The sequence below is a fragment of the Phodopus roborovskii genome, unplaced genomic scaffold (genome assembly GCF_943737965.1).
Source record: "Phodopus roborovskii unplaced genomic scaffold, PHOROB, whole genome shotgun sequence".
Classification (NCBI taxonomy): domain Eukaryota; kingdom Metazoa; phylum Chordata; class Mammalia; order Rodentia; family Cricetidae; genus Phodopus; species Phodopus roborovskii.
The window spans coordinates 28,014,060-28,033,315 of NW_026126433.1; the positions used below are offsets into that span (position 1 = coordinate 28,014,060).

General features: G+C 38.5%; 1 protein-coding gene across 1 annotated transcript in view; it reads right to left on the minus strand.

The window, feature by feature from the left end:
* Positions 1-19,256, minus strand: part of Tdrd5 (tudor domain containing 5) — a 44,509-nt gene that overhangs the window by 15,365 nt on the left and 9,888 nt on the right. Inside the window, exons 7-13 of the mRNA XM_051186045.1 lie at positions 17,815-17,968; positions 14,885-15,105; positions 13,725-13,945; positions 9,591-9,803; positions 8,841-8,907; positions 659-859; positions 66-194 (exon numbers count right to left, since the gene is read on the minus strand). Coding sequence (XP_051042002.1) covers positions 66-194; positions 659-859; positions 8,841-8,907; positions 9,591-9,803; positions 13,725-13,945; positions 14,885-15,105; positions 17,815-17,968 — 1,206 coding nt within the window. The remainder of the gene's footprint in view (positions 1-65; positions 195-658; positions 860-8,840; positions 8,908-9,590; positions 9,804-13,724; positions 13,946-14,884; positions 15,106-17,814; positions 17,969-19,256) is intronic.

A 19,256-nucleotide genomic window follows, 5' to 3' on the forward strand; every position in this document is an offset into this window, starting at 1 on the left:
AACTATAGTTAATGGGATTAATTATATTTACAAAAGCTTTTTTCTTGGCTATGCAGGACACTCACCTTAGATTGTTGCCATATCTCCCCGTCTTCATTAACACAGTGCTGAGAAGGTCCCAGCTCTGTTAGGACCGAGTCACCTGCCACGCTGGAGTTTGTGTAGAGTGCTAATGGGTTTAGATCTCTGAAGCCCTAGGGTGAAGCATTTCATTACATAATAAGATAGAAAGGTAAACAAGCTAGCACTTCACATGGCACTGAAACATATTTTCTAACATAAGGTGACAATTTCTACACTGACACTTCAGTTACAAAAAACAGCATCAAGATGAGAAATTAAGTAGATAGCACTGTCACTAATTTCAAAACTAGAGAATGTTTTTCTTCTCTGGGAAAACATTAGCTTAACTAAGTACTTCAGGGTTAGAGCAATTAAATCCTTTGTTTTCGCCAGAGGATTAAAGAACAATTAGCAAAATGTGATGGTGGTGGTGCTAATGGCCTGGCTTCAACAGTCACCTGAAAATGAGGAGGGCACTCTGCAATAAGTCAGTAAGCTAAAGACCTCTCTAAGACTGAAGAGTAAATCAGTCACTGCCCACACTAAACTGTTTTATATCCTAAAGTATGGCATTTAAACAAAATATGTACTCTACCTTGGACGGGGCATTTTCTCTGCATACAATAGCATGGCCCTCTGTCCTCAAGACATGATGAAAGTAGACATCTTCATTCGAGGATGTATCACAAAGAAAAATATTAAGGATTCCATCTATATATTCATCCACCACCCCTACTAATGGCTTCAAACCACACAGCTTCTGGAAGTGCAAAATAGCTCTGGAAGTCCAGTGTTCCTAAAATGCAATGGGGATAGATAGTTTTTACACATGAGTCATGGCAATCATATACAAAAATGAATTGCTAATGAGCTAGAGTTTTAAGTGAAAAAAACAAAATCCTAAAAAACTAAAACACATAAAATATGTGTAATTTTAGGGTGAGAGAAGTTAAAAGAAAAAAATTGTTAAATAAACATGACTATAAAAATCATCTGGCAAAGAACTCTCATTTTCAGAAATATATTTATTCATTTATAATAAACAAAAAGACTAACCATCAAGGAAATGTGAATCAAAACCATACGGAAAATTCCACCCCACCTTAGTCAACATGGCTGTCACCAGAAAACCAAAGCAAATGCTAGAGAAGGCACACTGCTGCTGGGCGTGTGCACTAGTCCAGTCACCATGGAAATCAGTATGGAGAGTCCTCAAAAGGTGACAATAATTCCACATGACCCAACTACACTGCTCCTAGGTATATGTTCACTGCAGGGACAGCTGCACACTCATGTGCACCACGGCACTGTTACAGCAGCAAGGTTCAGAAGTCACACTGCGCCTAATGATGGATGAAAGATGAAGGGATAAAGCAAATGTGCTGTATATGCACAACAGAGCAGCATCAAGGAGGATTAAATTATGTAGTCTGCAGGGAAATGGATGGATTTGGAAATCATCACATTAATTGAATTAGGACAATCTCACAAAGGGTAGAATCCAGGGTTGGACATAAAAGGGGTAATATTAGAGCTACAGAAGGTATAAATAAATACATACGTATACACACACACACACATGCATACATACATAAATAAAAGAAAATCTCATAATAAGAACAATTGGGGCAAATATGATCAAAATGAATGTACTCAACAGAATGTCATAATGAAACTCCTTATTTTATATACTAATTTAAAATTTTAAATTTATATGCTAATTAAAAAATAATGAAAAGGTTTGGAAAAAATTTAAATAATTACCCACTGAACAATTGTCATTTTAAAAAGTCAAGGATTATTAGGCTAACCCTCCCATAGGCAAAAAACTTAAAATTCTAGGTAGAATATTATTTTAATATATCACAAAAGACCAAAGAACTTATAAGATAATCATGCCTTGCTGATCTGGGCAAATCTGAACTACAGTTTTGATGGTCCTAATGGGTCAAAGGGGAAAGCCAGGTTCTAAATAGTTGGTAGTCTAGAGAATTTTCCTTCATGAAACTTCTGTGGGATACACTCCCAGGAAAAAGGGAAACAAAACATTCACTACCAGCATAGTCTATCAATCTTGAAGCTGTTCATTTACATCAGCATAGTACAGGCTGGGGCAATTGGCGGAAGCAAATACAAAGCCTCTCTGGGGCAATTGGCGGAAGCAAATACAGGCACCACCCAACCATCCTGACACACACACTTTAAAGACCACAGCAGGACAAAGGCAAAGATACACAGTGAGGACATCTGAGATTGCTACACAGGTGAAAACACCACCCACCAGCCTGCTGAACCTGAGTTTGATTCCCAGGATCCATATGATGGGAGGAGAGACCCAATTCTCACAAGCTGTCTTCTAACATCAGTGTATGACATGCACACGCGCACGCACACACGCACACACACACATACACACACACACACACACACAAAATTATATGAAAATGTAAAAATTTTATCTAAAATAAAGCTTAAAGAAACAGTGAACCATATATGAGAACAAATAGAAACCACATAGAAGAAACCCCCAAAACCTTAAAACATTTTATTTCTTATATTTTTGGTTGTGAGCCTAGCCTTTAACAGCTGAACCATCTCTCCAGCCCAACTTCAAATTCACAAGGTTAATGAAAACTAATAACCCATAGATTTTTAAGTCCAGTGAGCAAAAACAGGATAAATAATAAATTCACACAAATAAACATACTACATTATATATAAACATACCCTGAAACTGAATGTAAGGGACAAATGGAAAATCTTTAAAATAGCTAAAAACAAAAAGGACAAAACAATAGTTAAGAATTTCCCCAGGAAGAGCCACCAGACTGACAAGTGACTTTTGTCCCAAATTAGGAAGACAGGAAGTTAGCAATAGCCTCTTCAGTTTGCTAAAGAGGCTGAGGACAACCTGGAGCCCTACACCTGGCAAATGCACAGTAAGCTGGGGCGAGGAGGGGAGGGGTGTAACAGGAGGTACAGCCTATGCTTAGCAAGCACAAGGCCCTGCACATGCACCAAAAATAGTACAAAAAATGATGAATTGTGGTAAACATTATTAAATTTGCCACTATATGACCCTAATGAGATAAAATCCTAAATAGCGCAGCTCAAGTAGAAGACTGTCCCTAAGCAAAGAGTGGGAATCGACAAGTGAAAAAATGTAATCAGAACCAAATAGACACTATTACAATTTTTGTAACTAATTTCTTATTTTTTAAATAAAAAACAATTTTCCGAAGACAATAAAAATTCTAAAAAAAACAAACATCTTCAAATTAATTTCATTAATTTCTTGCATTCAAGAAAACCAATTGTAATTGCATATTTTGTATTAGATCATATATAGAGACTAGATTATTTGAATATCCCCTTTTACCATTGTGTCAATTTTCATTAAGTGATATAGCATAATAATGCATTTTTGTATAAGAGATCAGGTTGGAACAATATATGACTTATCATGTTACACACATCATTACTTGAAAATTACAGTTTTTGTATTTTTAAAGTATTATGTAAGGCATTTATACAAAATACTTTGACAAAAATATAACATACTATTGAATGTTAGACATTGTAAAATAACTATATTTATAAGGTTATTAATGAAAACTTGATATATGTATAAAAATAGAAGATGCACTACAATGGTGGAGTGTCACATTCATTTATGCTATGTTCCATTAAATATAAAGGTCATTTAAGGTGACATAAGAGAAATGAATAACTTATTAGCTTCCAAATGTAATATGTACATTTTAATCAATTTGGATAGATCTATATGTACATTTTAATCAATTTGGATAGATCTAACAAAATGCCAGAAAAAGCATGTGAACATTAGTTTTTCATTAATCTTAAAATTCTAAACTCCAGGTTTAAAAAGATTCATATCCTAGTGAGACCATATTTCCTGCTAGTAGACAGCCTCCTTTTGCCATGAGGTCACACACAGAGCAAAAGGAGAAAGAGGGGAAGAGGAAAAGGGAGAGGAGGCAAGGGGGGGAGGGGGAGGGGAGGAGGGGGAAGGAAGGGAAGAAAAGGGCATGCAAATGGTGTGAGCTCTATATCAAGCAAAGCAAGCAGGGATCTCACAGACAAGGGGCACAAGGCACAGAACTGAGCCCCGGCCCAATGATGCTCATTTTTATTTACTAATTTACTATTTAACATTTATTTCAGAATAACTGAAGAGTTTGTATATATTTTGATAATATAATAAACACATTAATGTTAAATGCCTTGCCAGGACACACACACACACATACACACACACACACAGACACACGAACCCCTCAGGCATGAACTATGAGGTAACCTAACCTAGCTCAATGGGGAAAAAGATGAATTGATTTCTGCCTTTGTCTAAAAAAGTTATAATAGTTTATTTCAGTGAATATTAATTTTTCTAAGCAACAACTTTAGCACAATAATATAGGCTCACAACTATTATCAAAACATAATATCACAAAAACAATTCTTCTATAGTAAGATACAAATCCAGGGGCTAGAGAGATGGCTCACTGCTTAACAGCACTTGCTACTCCTGCAGAGGACCCTGCCTGGTTCATTTCCCAGCACACACATGATAGTTAAAACCATCTGGAACTCCAGTTCTCAGGGTTTTGATGCCTCTTCTAGTCTCTGTGTTAAATGTCTGTAGTTGTTATGCATACATACATTCAGGCAAAACATCCATAAACATAAAATTGAAAAGGAAAGATTGTAATTCCTATCATCTATGATAACGTTAACATTATCAATGGTAACAGACCCCTAAGGTTGTTCCAATAGTCAGGAGGGGGAATTCCAAAAGGAAGCACAACTTATGATTATGTTTTAAAAGTTTATTCTAATTAATTTATATTACATTATAAAATTAACTTTAAATTCTTTTTTATGTTAATTTATTCCCATCTTGAATTTGTTTCTAATAACACCCTTTAGAGTCATTATTATCTTCATTTTTCTTACTTATAATACCTGTTCAATATGGGAAGTAAAACTGTCATGTCCAATATATAATGTCAAGTTCACATAACTACATGCCAACATGTGACTAGTAACTAAATAAGAAAAAAGAAAGCAACTAGTATTATCACTTATTTCCTCAGTGTTCAGTTCTACCACAGTGAAGATATTCATACTGTAAAAGTATCTGGGTGTTTGTCATATGTAGCCTTTATTATGTTGAGACACTGGGTGTTTGTCATATGTAGCCTTTATTATGTTGAGACACTGGGTGTTTGTCATATGTAGCCTTTATTATGTTGAGACACTGGGTGTTTGTCATATGTAGCCTTTATTATGTTGAGGCATGTTCCCTCTACTCCTAATCCAGGACTTTTTTCATGTAGTCATGTTGGATTTTGTCACAGGCTTTGTCTGTTACCTACTGAGATGATCATATGATTTTTGTTTTTAAATTCACTTATAAGATTATATTTATGTTGAGACATCCCTTCATCTCCAAGATAAAGCCAACTATAGCCAACATCATCCTAAATGGAGAAAAACTCAAAGCAACACTATTAATGTCAGTAATGAGACAGGACTGTCCATCATCTCCACTCCTTTTCAACATAGTAGCTAATGTCCTAGCTACAGAAATAAAACAAAGAAAGGAAACTAAAGGGACACAAATAGTCAAAGAAGTCAAATTTGAAGAGGACTTTATCCTTGAAAGGTTCCAAAAATTCCACTAGAAAACTTCTAGAACTGATCACCATTAACAAAGTGGATAAAAGTCAGCTAAGAAAATTCAGTAGACATTCTTTGTAATAATAGTAGACATGGTAAGGAAGAGATCATGGAAACACTTCCATTCAGTATAGTATCAAGAAATAATACTTCTAGGAAAACACAGAACCAGGAATGTGAAAGGCCTTTGTAATGAAGAATTTAAACATCCAAAGAAAGACACTGAGGAAGATGCAAGAATATGGAGAGACATTCTGAGCTCTTGGGTGGTAGAGTCAATATTGTGAATATGGCCATCCTGCCAAAAGCAATGTGCAGATTCCATTAAATTCCTATAAAAATCTCTGTAATGTTCTTCACAGAAACAGAAAAAAGCCACTAAAATTCATATGGAGACACAAAAGGGCCTGGAAAGCCCAAGCAATCCTGAGTACAAATAGCAACCCTGAAAGGGTCACCACGCAGACTTCAGGAAGTCTGCATCACAGAGCTGTGGTAACATAACCATCGTAACATGGACACAAAAGCACACCCAAACAAGAGTGAATGTAACTACACCCATCTGATAATGGCCAAAGATGCCAGGCATATATAACAGAGAAAATCCCACATCTCTGATTTCTGTGACTACTTGATATAATAAAAACAAGGCAGGAGAGGTCAGTGAAGTTGAGTGCTCTAATATCTTTGCATTGGTATACACATAAATCTTATATTTCTTATAGTGTTTTTTAAAATAATACAAAGTAAAACTTACTGAAATTGTTTTTTTTTAATCTTTAAAGTCAGGAATGCTAAATTAAAAAGAGCAACAGGCAGGCTATAAAGTATACACAGTAATGAAGTTTAAACTTAGATTGTCAATAATAAATGTAATTAAACACAAATGGTCCAACTAAAAGGTGAACGTATTACCCTGGATTAAACACACACACACACACACACACACTATATGTAATTCATGAAAAAACAGAGTGCTCAGAAGAAAAGTGAAGGTCTACACCAGAAAAAGTATTAAGTAAATGGAATTTGGAGCTTTAGAAATAGCAAACAAAAAGAACTTTTGTACAAGTGAAAATGCTTCACAGAAGAGGTTAATTTCACAACGATACTCACTTTCCAGGCACATAATAGACCTGATATTGTATACGCTGCTAATGAGTAAGCTTTGGTGTAGACAAAAAGTGACTAAATGATAGGAACAAGCAGACACAACGGTCACAGCTGAAGCCATGCTTCCCTTCAGTGATTATGTTTCAAAACACAAAGAAACCCAAAATGAATAAAAGCATCACACAATTAAGGTGACTTTAAGGACAACTATGGAATATTATATATAACTACACAATCTATACATGCAGAGGACCAAAGAAGCAAAAATTGGTTCTTTGAAACTAACTATAATGGAAACGACCTTTATCATTTAGATAATGGCAGAATGAGAAAATACACAAATAACATTCAGAACACAAACATTCATACAAATGTTGATATAAAAAAAGACAAGAGGAATCCAAGAATGGTGCTGTACACATGTCATCCTGCCCTCAGCAGACAACTTGGGCTTCATGAAACTGACTCGTTAAAAAAAAAAAAAAACAAAAACCACCAAGACACTATTACAAACTATTCACACCAATAAAATCAAAACTTTAAAATGTACACATTCCAAATTGGGGAGGAGGGAACAATACAAAAGTAACACTAGGATGTTTGAGATAATGACAGAGAATCATTATTTTATACTTACCTGAAAAAAATATGTGTGTGCATATACATACGTATATATGTGTATGTATGTATAGACAGGTGTGTGTGTGTGTCTGTGTACATACGTATAGACAGTTTAAATGAACTTATGCCACTTGGATGATAACGCCTTCTGCAAGAGCCACAGACGACCTAATAAAAACCTCAGGATGAGGCATGAGAAACCTCCTTTGAGTTTTGGTTAGTGAGTCCAAGAGATTCCAAAAACTGCAGGCTTTTTCTGTTGCCTTTGATTGCTTCTGAAGCTGAAGACACCACACACTCTGGACAGGGCCCACAGGGTTGCAGCTGGATGTGACCCCAAAATCCCCTCCCTGAGGACTGGTCTGCATATACACCAAAAGGTGCTGTGCAAGCTGCCACAGGAGTAAAGTAATCAACAGTCCTACCTAGCTGTGACCAGCACAGGAAGATACCCCAAAACAATCACCCACAGATTAAGTGCAGCCCTCACCCCTAACAACAACCAGCACAGGAAGATAACCCGAAACACAATCATCCACAGATAAGTGCAGCTCTCAACACCTTATTGTAGTGAGATATTCACTATGCCAGTACCTGTGGCATAGGCCACACCCATTGGGGGTGGAGTCAGGGGCAGAAGTGACCTGGGGGAACTAGGTCTGAAGAGGGGGCTCTGAGAACACTCTTGCTTGCAGCACGAGGACAGGAGTACATCTGGAGGCATCCTTGGGGCCAGGAACCTGCTGGTGTTCATCTGTCTATGTTGTTATTTCTCCCTGAATAAACATCTATTCCGCCTATTTGTTTCTCCTGATCCTTATTAAACATCAATACCTTATCAAAAGAACCTTCTTTTTACAGATCAATATTTCCTATTGCTTAGCAACACTGCTGTGTGATGACACCATAGCACAACACAGTACTCATATATGGTGATGCTGGTATAAATAAACCTATGCTACAAGTAAGATAAAAGTACATCAAATGCAATTATACACAGCTGCTATTTGTTCATAGATTTAACTTAGTCACCCCAGCTTATCCTACATTCTGGGCCAACAAGAGCACAGAATGCTGTGTTCAATGTTTGTGCTACTCTCCATCTGCCTGCAATGACTCCTCTTTCCCCCTTTTGATTAGCTGAACAACAATAAGCTCACTTCCTTTTGCTGCTCTCACAGCATAGCAAATGACAGCAGATAGGACGTGATGCAGTTGCTGCCTACACGCCTACCTCTCACACAACCATTTCACATGCTTTGTCCTGAGAACTCAAAATTGTTACTGGCACAAATAAGAACCTATATCTTTGCTGACCAATGAGAAACAAGTAAACTTACCTCTGCTGGTCTCACCCAAGCCAAAGAGCAAGGTATAGCCTGAGCGGGAAGCTTTGTGTAGCAGCATCTGCAGAAAGTCAAATGTGTGACTATTTAGCCATTGTTTGTACACTGCTTTTATTGAGTCTTTGGTCCATTTCTCGTCTTGTTATGCCATTTCAATTAATTCACGACACTTTAAATGAATGCCTTGTACTTTAGAAGTAATTTAAGAAAAATTTTTTTTTTTAAAAAAAGAATGTACTGTTTTGTAAAGAACCATGTAAATAAAAGCACCAGTGAGAACTGTTCAACCCCTTGACATCCAAGTACTTTCTTGATAAAAAGATCAAACTTTATTCTCAGGGTTCATTCAAATTCATAGTCAAGTGAAGGAAGATGAGAGACCACAGACCATCCATGAGCAAGGCTGGAAGATGGCCCAGTGATTGATAGTGGGCCCTGCTTCTGTGGAGGGAGCCCAGTTCCCAAGTCAGGTCGCTCATGACTACCTGAAACTCCAGCGCCAGAGAATCCTATAGTTTTGGCCCCTGTGGGCACCTTATCATACATGTACTCACACAGTTAAAAATAATAAAAATGAGTCTTTTAAAAATATATGAAGCTGATCATTTGCTAAATATGCCCTGAGACAAGGCGCAAAGAATGGATGGAAGATAGCAAGAGAAAAAAAAAAAAAAAAGATCCCAGTCCCAAAGTTGCAGGATTCAAAATTTCATTTTTCCAGCCTTCTTGCTGAATTCAACTTACTTGAGGAACCTTAGCGAGGACTTTTGAACAGTTCCAATATTTCCAAAGTCTGGGTAGAACACTTCAACTTCCTTTTTCCCAATGATTCGGTGGATAATAACCCGGTACCACCACTTGTCCTCAGAAATCCTTACACAACAGAGATGTCCTGGTTGGATAAAATATTCTGGCATGATGTACCGATCAGAAACCAGCTGGTTAGAATAACAGCGCCTGTAGAATTCCATAATACGAAAAACCCATAAAGAAAGAGAAAAGATAATTTTTACTGATGTATCAAGGATTAGAAATCAACAAAAAAGGCAAAGAAAAAATAATTTTCTCTGATTTGTTAATGCCTATTAATGTCAATTCCTTTATGAAGCCCGTTTCAACAACAAACTTCTTCCAAGTATGAAAATTACATACTTATCTTTTTATCTTACATTCTCTAAACAGAATGTAATCCAACTTCATTCCAGAGAACTTCCTAAAATGTACACTTTCCTGCATTTATGGTTCAGGGAAGATCTTGGAAGAGAGGACAGAAAGACTAAGAGTCAGAATACCAGAACTGTGCTGTGAAATGGCCTCACAAACAAGGCCAGGAGTGAACATATTAATGTCATATAATTTTTGTGGAGTCTCATCCCTAAACAAAGAACTACAGGCAACCAATGACTGCTGGGAGAAGAACTGGCCTCTCCTAGGAAATGAGCCCCAATATTGGTTATCCAATGCAGAGTGGTCAGTCCTGAAACAATATAAACAAGTTATGTTCATTCATATATATGTATATATGGTACACATGCATGTAACAATAATCATCAAAGAAAAAGAGGCTATCAACTTGAAAATGGGACTAGGTGGATGGGAAGGGCTCTAGGGAGGGCCTGGAAGGAGGAAAGGGAGGGAAAGTCATGTAATTCTATTTCAATTAAAAATGTTCTTTTAAAAAAGAAAAGCACCGATGGGTCAGGCGTTGGTGGTGCACACCTTTAATCCCAGCACTCAGGAGGTAGAGACAGGAGGGTATCTGAGTTCAAGGCAGCCTGGTCTACAGAACAAGTTCTAGGACAGCCAGAGCTGGAATGCCCTCCACCTTGCCAAATCAATGTGTTAATTCCCAAATTCAAGAGATTCTCTCCAGCTTATCTTATCTCATGCTTTTGGATGAATCTCCACAATTCTCTCCTATTCTTAACAGAATCTACATTACCACAAAATTTTGGGTTCTTTGGAATGTAAAAGCAGAAACCTAGGTTTAAATCCTGAGTGCCTTGTTTATACAGTGGCTGTACCTTTCTGTTCCTGTTCCCTTGCTAAAGATGGAGCCAATCGTAAAATCTTACCTAAAATATATGGAGGATTTTAGGACAGTGACTTCAGATACATTCACACACCATCATTCCTATCATTCTTTCTGTATGACATCTGGTCCATTTCACATCTCACTTCACTATGGATTAGACTCCCTAAAGACACTGATTCCTAAACTTCAATGCTTGTATTTCAACTATCTGGAAGCCATGCTAAACATTCTCTCTCCATAGCCATTCTCTTCCCTTCTTCCCTTATAATAAGATACCATATTTTAACTATCCATATAGACTTTCCAGGATCTAGGTGTAGTTATATGAATTAAAAGGTCAAGCTAACAGGGTATAAGAAAAAGTATACAAAGGAAAAAAATGACTGAATACTTACTTTATCACAATTTTTTAAAAATTAAAATGTGAACATTACATCATGTCTTTCCAAGCAATGTTGTATTTCTCCTTCCCATTAGCTAAGAAGAGGATTAAAGCTGAAGATCAGAGAAGCAAAGCAGCCAACTACTAGAGAGTTCTCATCTCTATCAATACTCAGACTGAAAGAGTGATCCTGTCCTCAGAATGTATCTGTCTGCACCAAAACTCAAGACTATATTGAGCTCCTGTCTCCTCCCGCCTTATATTCCTCTCTAGTGCTAGGATTACAGGCATGGGATCCCAAGTGCTGAGATCACCTTTGTGTGAGCTCTGTTTCTCTTATACTGCATCAATTTCATGTAGCTCAGGGTGGCCTTAGACAACAGAGATTCGTCTGCCTCTATGTCCCAAGTGCTAGGATTAAAGGTATGTACCACCACTGCCAGGTCTCTATGGCTAACTAGTGTGGCTAGCTTTGCACTCTGATCTTTAGGCAAGCTGTGTTAGATTATAAACAAAATATCACCACGGGTAACCTCATAGATGTATGGCAAGCTGCATCCAAAGGGGGTAACACATTATCTGGACCAAAAGAGAAAAACATCCATGTCCTTAACACCACTAAACATCTACATTCACAAGCACCTGGTACTATTTCAGAAGAGACAGACTGTTATGTCCTTACATGAACATGGCAAACATATCATATCCTAAGACTGTCGAGTCTTCAGTACTATCTGATCCTCACCTTAGAGGCAGATAGTGAGTACAAGTATCTAGTTTCTCTCACCCCATCTTACTCATTCTCTATGTTAATAGTCTTCATTCTGAGAGTATGAAATACTCTCTCCGCTATTCTTCCCTAGTCCTTTCTGATCAAGTGAAAGTTTGACTTTCCTAATTTCTCTAGTTTGTCCCTTTCTGGACTTGCCATTTATTGACCTTTTTTTCCACCTCATTTATTTTCTCTACTACAACCAGACTTATCCTTCTAAAACAATCTGTTGTCTATATCAGTTTGTCACCACTATGACAAAATACCCAGAGCAAGCAACTGAGCACACTTTCAGGGACTTTGGTCCCGGGTTGTGTGGTTATGTTGTTTCTGTGGTGAGGCAGAACACGGGAGAGTAGGAGCATGGGTGATGCAGAGCTTTTTACCTCATGGCAGCTAGCAGGCAATAAGCAGAGAGAAAGGGGCCAGGAACAAGCTATATCCTCTAAGGACATGTCCCCATTGCTCTGCTTGCTGTAGCTAAATCTTGCTGATATCAGAACATAGCTCAAGAACCTATGGTGAGAGAGAGGACATGCTGTGTGCTGGTCTCAGTGTACCCTTCTGCCTTGCTTTCATGCTTTCCCAGATAGAATCTATAGTGCATGCCAGGCAATTGTGTTTAAATTGGTCTGTCCTGAGACAGTTCTGGGAAAGGGCGGCTCTGTTAATATTTAATATGTGCTTACTGACATTACTTACATGTTTGTCTGAACTCAAACCTTCTTGAATTGTTGCTTTGTTTGTAACATTCGTGTATAAAAGTGCACTGAAACTGAAGGAAGGTTGTCTACAGCATTAGACTGTGGTCTACCCCATTCTTGAAGGTCCTCAGATCCCAGGTCTCACAGACAGATCTACACAGGTTGACCAAAGTTGACAATTTCAACTTGCTTTTGAGGCCTTGCTCAAGTATCAACTAAGAAGCTTTCCCAGACAGAACTTCTGATTCCCACTCTGTTCCACTTATCCCCTTGACTGTTTCCCCAGCTTTAGTGTATTCAAGTAAGCAAAGACCATGCTTTACATATATATCCTTGTAGTCCCAGGGTCTCAATAACTGGACAGTTACAGTGTAACAGCAACAACCAGGCTGGGGGAGAGGGGGGAATAGCTGGGTTGTTAAACTGCTTGCTTGTACAAGCATGAAGGCCTGGGTTTTATCTCAAGAACTTACATTAAAAAACAAATGCTAGCTGGGCAGTGGTGGCCATGCCTTTAATCCCAGCACTTGGAAGGCAGAGGCAGGCAGATCTCTGTGAGTTCAAAGCCAGCCTGGTGTAGAGAGAAAGTTCCAGGACAGATGCAATGTGGAGGCCTGAGAGAGACAACCTCAGGTGTCATTGTCAGAAATGCTGTACATCTCTTTTGAGACAAGGTCTCTGACTGGCTTAGAGCTCACCAATTACTAAAGTAGCTGGGCAGTGAGCCTTAGAGCACCTTCTATCCCTGCTCCCTCCATGCTAGGATTACAGGGCAGAAAAAAAAATTTTTTTTTTTCATGAAAATGATATAGCATCACACATGGATTTTTTAAACTAATGTTTTAATTTTCTCAGTTTGTCTATATGATAAAAGTATCAGTAAGCAAAAGCTTTTCGTTACTTTAGGAGTCCTGGGACCAAAATGTCTGACAATTATTGTTAAAGATAAAGGAGAACACAAAGAAAGCAAGCATAAAGCTCCTACCGCATTTCTATCATCATGTCTTCAAGTAATTCCGACGAATCTCTGCTGTAGATGCGGATGTAGAATTGACTGGGAGAGATTATGTATTCCACAAAGACCCCCACCAGAGTACTGGTGTCTAATGGTGGAAGCCTACACAATTTCTTTGCACACACAGCATCCGGGGGGATGTCAGGGTTCACTGCTGACAAGCTGGGCTGGGACTTGTTTGCTTCCACTTGCTGGGGGGGGGGGAGCAGGGAGAGAAAGAAGTCATAATGATCCTGGAAGGCACATTTCAAGTCTTATGACAATAGCTCTCAAACTCTATTTCATGAATCATGTTTATCACAATCATCTGGGAATATAAAAATCCAGATTCTTGGGCTTGAGTCAGGATTATGATTTAGAGTGGTTTAGACTGGAGCTCCCAGCCACACATTTTACAACATTCTTCAAGTACTACATTATGAAGATATTGGATGAAAAGAGTGTTAATGCAAATGTCCTCAACAAAATGGGCAACATGACATTTTTCAAATATTCAGGCTGGAGTAAGGTGTGTTCTCATCCTTCTGAAGCATGCCAGTAGTCAAAGGTATCTTTAAGGAATGGATCAAATTTGGATTACCTCTCCTATCAAAAGCTTTTTGCAAGCACTTTCACTCCAAAATATGCTGTTTCCTCTTCCTCTTGTCCTGAAGAAAGCACAGCAGCCTCCAGAACTGCTCATGCCACTGGAGAGCCAGCTCCAGTGAGGAACAAAGAATGAATTCCTTACTAACAACAAAGTCAGGAACAGGAAATAAAAATGCAAACAGAAGTGTGTGAGGATGTAATGGAGGAGAAAAGTCTAATGAAGCAAGTAAGTGAGAATGGGTACAAGGGCGTTTGTGGCAGCCACTGCTGAGGCAGGGACAGAGCAGGGCTCCTGCACTCTCTAAAGCCCTGGGGCTCAGCCATAGGGAAATCAACAGTGCCATCAGGAAAGCACTTAAATGTCAGCCACCAGAAAAAAAAAAAAACTTTAAAACCAGGCATGTGGGAAATGAAAGCTGAAAACCTGAGGAAATGCTTCATAAACTGGTAATAGACCAAAGAACTTGCCCTAAAGAGCATTTTGGTCTAAAGAAACATTCAGTTATTTTGCCTCCTGTAGGAAGTCCTTAAACCTCACTCACCAGCTGCAAAGGCTTTACCACAAGATTAGGCTTCTTGTAAATTTTCTGTTCTGGTTCCTTGTGGTTCTTCAAAGGGCAATCCCACGTAGTCTTCTTAACTGCTACAGTAGACAGTGGATTTCTAGAGGGACTTCTAGAGGGACTGGAGACCCAAGCATTGGTGTCTGTTTTCTTGTCGGGTTGAACTAAACACGAATTTCTGACTGATGAAAGTGTTCCACCTGAAACAGCCAGGGTGCCCCGCAGAGTTGTTATGACATTGGAACCAATGTCACCAAGCAGTCCCATGTGCCAGGCACTGGGGAGACCCTGAGCAATGTTAATTTGTCCTTGCAGACCTTTCAGATGGAGAGACACAAGGGAAGTCGTTCTAGAGCAGAAACAAACTCTAATAGTCTCACATGGGTAAAATGGGAGCTGGCACAACTTCTTAAAGCCTGGCAGTGACTTTCTCAACATTCTGATTTCCAATTTCTCCTTCTAATTAATCAGGGAGAAGTTGAGTTACAATGTACATACTTTTTTTCTTTGATACAGGGTTTCTCTGTGTAGTACTTGCTGTCCTGTAACTCACTCTGTAGACCAGGCTGATCTCAAACTCAGAAATCTCAGGGCTGCTTCTGTCTCCTGAATGCTGGGATTAAGGGTTGTGCCACCCCCTCCTGACTGAGCCTCCACCACCCGGCTGTACATATTTTTTAATATTCTGTAATATTATGCCTGAACTCTTAGAGAATTCCTCAAACATATATTGTTGAAATTTATGTGTATATGATGAGTACCTGAGGCTGGCCCACTACAGGACTCCTTAGATCTACAACTAAAGTGGCTCCTAAAGAAATAAACTCACAAGCATTTTAAGATATAAGCACAAAACTATTAATCACAGGGCTGAGGATGCTGCTCAGTGGCTAGATGCTTGCCTAGAATGAATGTTTCATCCCTGAACAGCAAAATAAATAATAAAAAGCTAAAAGCACTTGTCACGATGCTTTTATAATGGTAAAAATGGAAACAATCTAAATGTCCACCAATAGGACACAGGTTAAATGAAATAAATATGTAAGAATTGTACAAAGGTAAAAATTTAAAAATACACTAATATGGAAAACAAATATTAGACATAAAAACAAAGACAATGTATAATAATGCATTGTATAAGAAAATTGTCATTATATATATGCATATATATATACATATATATATATATATATATATATATATATATATAAAACTCACTGAAGCTACAAGCATTAACTATCTCTATGTTGTTTGGTTTAAAGAGCTTCTAGGGTTAAAAAAAATTCTATGACTTCAGATCAGCTCTAGCTCAAATCTTCCAAGTCCTGTATTCAGAGAATGTTGTGTCTTCATCAACAGGGACCTGTCCTCAAGCTCTGCGAGGCACCCAAAGGCAACAACATCCTGTACTGTTTTGGGTCATCCCTCTGGCTACCCTCACCCAGCACTGGGGTTTTAAACTGTCAAGGGAGGCAAACAGTCAGTAATCCTACCCAGCTATGGCACCCATGAACCACAGCAATGACCAGAACCAGATGTCCTTAAAGGTACAAGATCAGTGCTCTTACCGTGGCAGTAAATCAGTGACAGAATATGCAAAGGTGGCTGTGCATCATAACCACTTTAAAAACTTATAAAGTAGCCTGGGAAGGGAAAAGAGCTGCTGGTGAAGCCTGCCTTGCAAACACAAGGATCTCACTTTGAACTGCAACCCCCACCAAGGAATCCACATTTTTAAAAAATGCCAGGCAGGGGTGTGCAGGCTTGTAATCCCAGTGCTGGAGAAGCACGGCGAGGGAAATTCCTGGGTCTTCCTGGCCAACTAGTAACTATTTAAAAAATAAACTTAAAAAAGTATTTTTTAAAATAAATTTCAAAAACAAGGTACTCGTGGGCACCTCTGCACACATACACTTTATAAAATAAAGTACCATATTGTTCACATCACTGCAAAATGTCACCACCGAGGGAACTGAGTTAAAGGACACGTGGGCTCTATCTGCATGATCATATAAAGTTATCTCAACAAAAATTCTAAAAGAAAAACAAACAGAGCTAAGAAGAAAAAAAGAGACAGAAACAAAAGATAATGATCTAGATCCAGTGTGGTTTCCTGAAGTAAACACAAAATAGAAAAATAGGACATTTTTAAAATTGGTTTGGAGTTTACTCATTGTAAAAATCACATATGTCACATGTTCTGACTCTCATGTTTAAACAGCTTCTGCTGCACAGCTTGACACTCACCTAACAATCATTTAGAAAGTATTCCTTCAGAATTACTAATAACAGGACAATAAAGAAAATAACAGGTGAGAGAGATGCCCAGTGGTTAAGAGCACTGACCGCCCTTCCAGAGGATAGGAGTTCCATTCCCAGCCCCTATATGGCAGCTCACCACCCTCTGTACCTTCAGTTCCTGGGGATCTGGCCATCTGCTGACCTCTCCAGGCACTGCTCATACATGTTGCATACAGACACACATGCAGACAAAATACCCATGCACATAAAAAATACTTTTTAAAAAAGAAAAAAAAATGCTGGATATGGTGGCACATGCCTGTAATCTTGGCACTCAGGAGGCTGAGGCAAGAAGAGGGTTTCCATGCTTTTAAGACCAGTTGGGGCCATGCAGTGAGTTCTAGGCCACCTGGGTACCTAGTAAAAACCTGTCTCAAACACTCAAAACTTACTAAATAAGTTAAAATTCAAGAATTAAGTTTGTAAACTAATAATATAGGTTAACTTTATTATGCTATCACTAAGAAGGCAGCTACTATTCAAGCATTTTGTGGAGAACATGTGAGGCATTTGGGGCATGTGTTTCTGGAGATGACTCAATGCTTCCTTCTTCCTTGTCCTCAAAGGCACAATGAAAAGGGAGGCTGCATCATACCAGTTTAACTCACCAGGTGCTGCGGGCTTCAGGTCAGCATCAAACACTAGCAAGTCTTGCTTTTCTTCACTGAACTCAACACGGAGAATGTCACTAAGAGCTCCAACAAGTTCTGTCACATTTAAGAACCCTAATTGTTTTGGTGAAAGTTGCTCTTTAAAAATTAGCTGTCATTTAAAAAAAAAGAATAAAATAAAGAAAGAAAAGCATGAAAGTTCTGGATATATGTTAGACAAGGCTTTAGTTTGGAATTTGTCAACCTAAATACTTAAAGTTCAGTGAACTCACACAGAAAAGCCCGTTTCACCAGCAGCCAATCTAGCCTGAACCCCAGGTCTCAGAGAGAGATCCTTTCTGAAGACACAAGGTGGACAGCTCTTGAGGAATTACACTCAAGGCTGACCTCTAGGGGCTACATACATGTGCATACATGTGAGAACATACACAAACATGCACACACATCTGTGCTGTTCTTAATACCAAGTTGTCATCTCCTGAACCAACATAAAGCAATTGAGCTAGTCACTTCCTTCAGGTGACAACACTATAAAGGGCTGGCCCCTCACAGGGTAGTGCAGCTGTGGGACAGACTTTGTCACATGATACTCTGATATGGCACTCAATTCTTTATGAATTCTTCCATAGCACACTTGTGAAAAGGAGGGGTCCCCCTGACTCAATCAGATCATCATTTAGAAGATAATTTTTATACCCATCAGCAAACCAAAGGCAAAGTGGGTGGGGTGGGGCAGGGCAGGGCAGGGCAGGGCAGGGCAGGGCAGGGGTGGTGGCAAATTAGAATTATTATCTCTATTTCTTCACGCTACATTTCTTCCTTTTATGTTTATTGGTCTCTAATAGTTTTCCAAATAATTGTGTGTATTACTGTGAAAACATAACTGAACATAGAACTAAGGTGGAGAGAAATCTATAAACAAGTAACTGCTTTGTTTTTTAGATTTTATTTTTTTAAACTGTGTCTACATGTGGGTAGTATACAAGTGTCAGTGCCAGAGAAGTCAGAGGCCTTGGACCCTCTGGAGCTGCAGTTATAGACTGAAACTGAACTCAGGCCCTCTAAACTATCTTTCCAGCCCCCAAGTTAGTAATTTTTCATTAATATATTCAAAAGGTCCAAGCAAATATTCAACAGAAACAAGCCTCAAGATGGAGAAGAGGATAAAATGGGTGCTGTGGATGATCAAAGTTATATATAACAATTTTAAGAATAAATTTATGGTGAAAATTCTCTCAAATTCATTCATTAAAAAAACAAGTCTTTGCTCACTCCCAAATGCTTTTGTCTCGGCTACTAATCACTTTCCTAGAAATAACTATTGTTACCACTTTTGTATAACTTTCCAGTAATTGTCAAAATGTGTGCGTTTTCAGTTGCTATAAAGGTCATTCCAATATTATTATATGAAACATGGCCTATGTGTACTTTGTAATTAA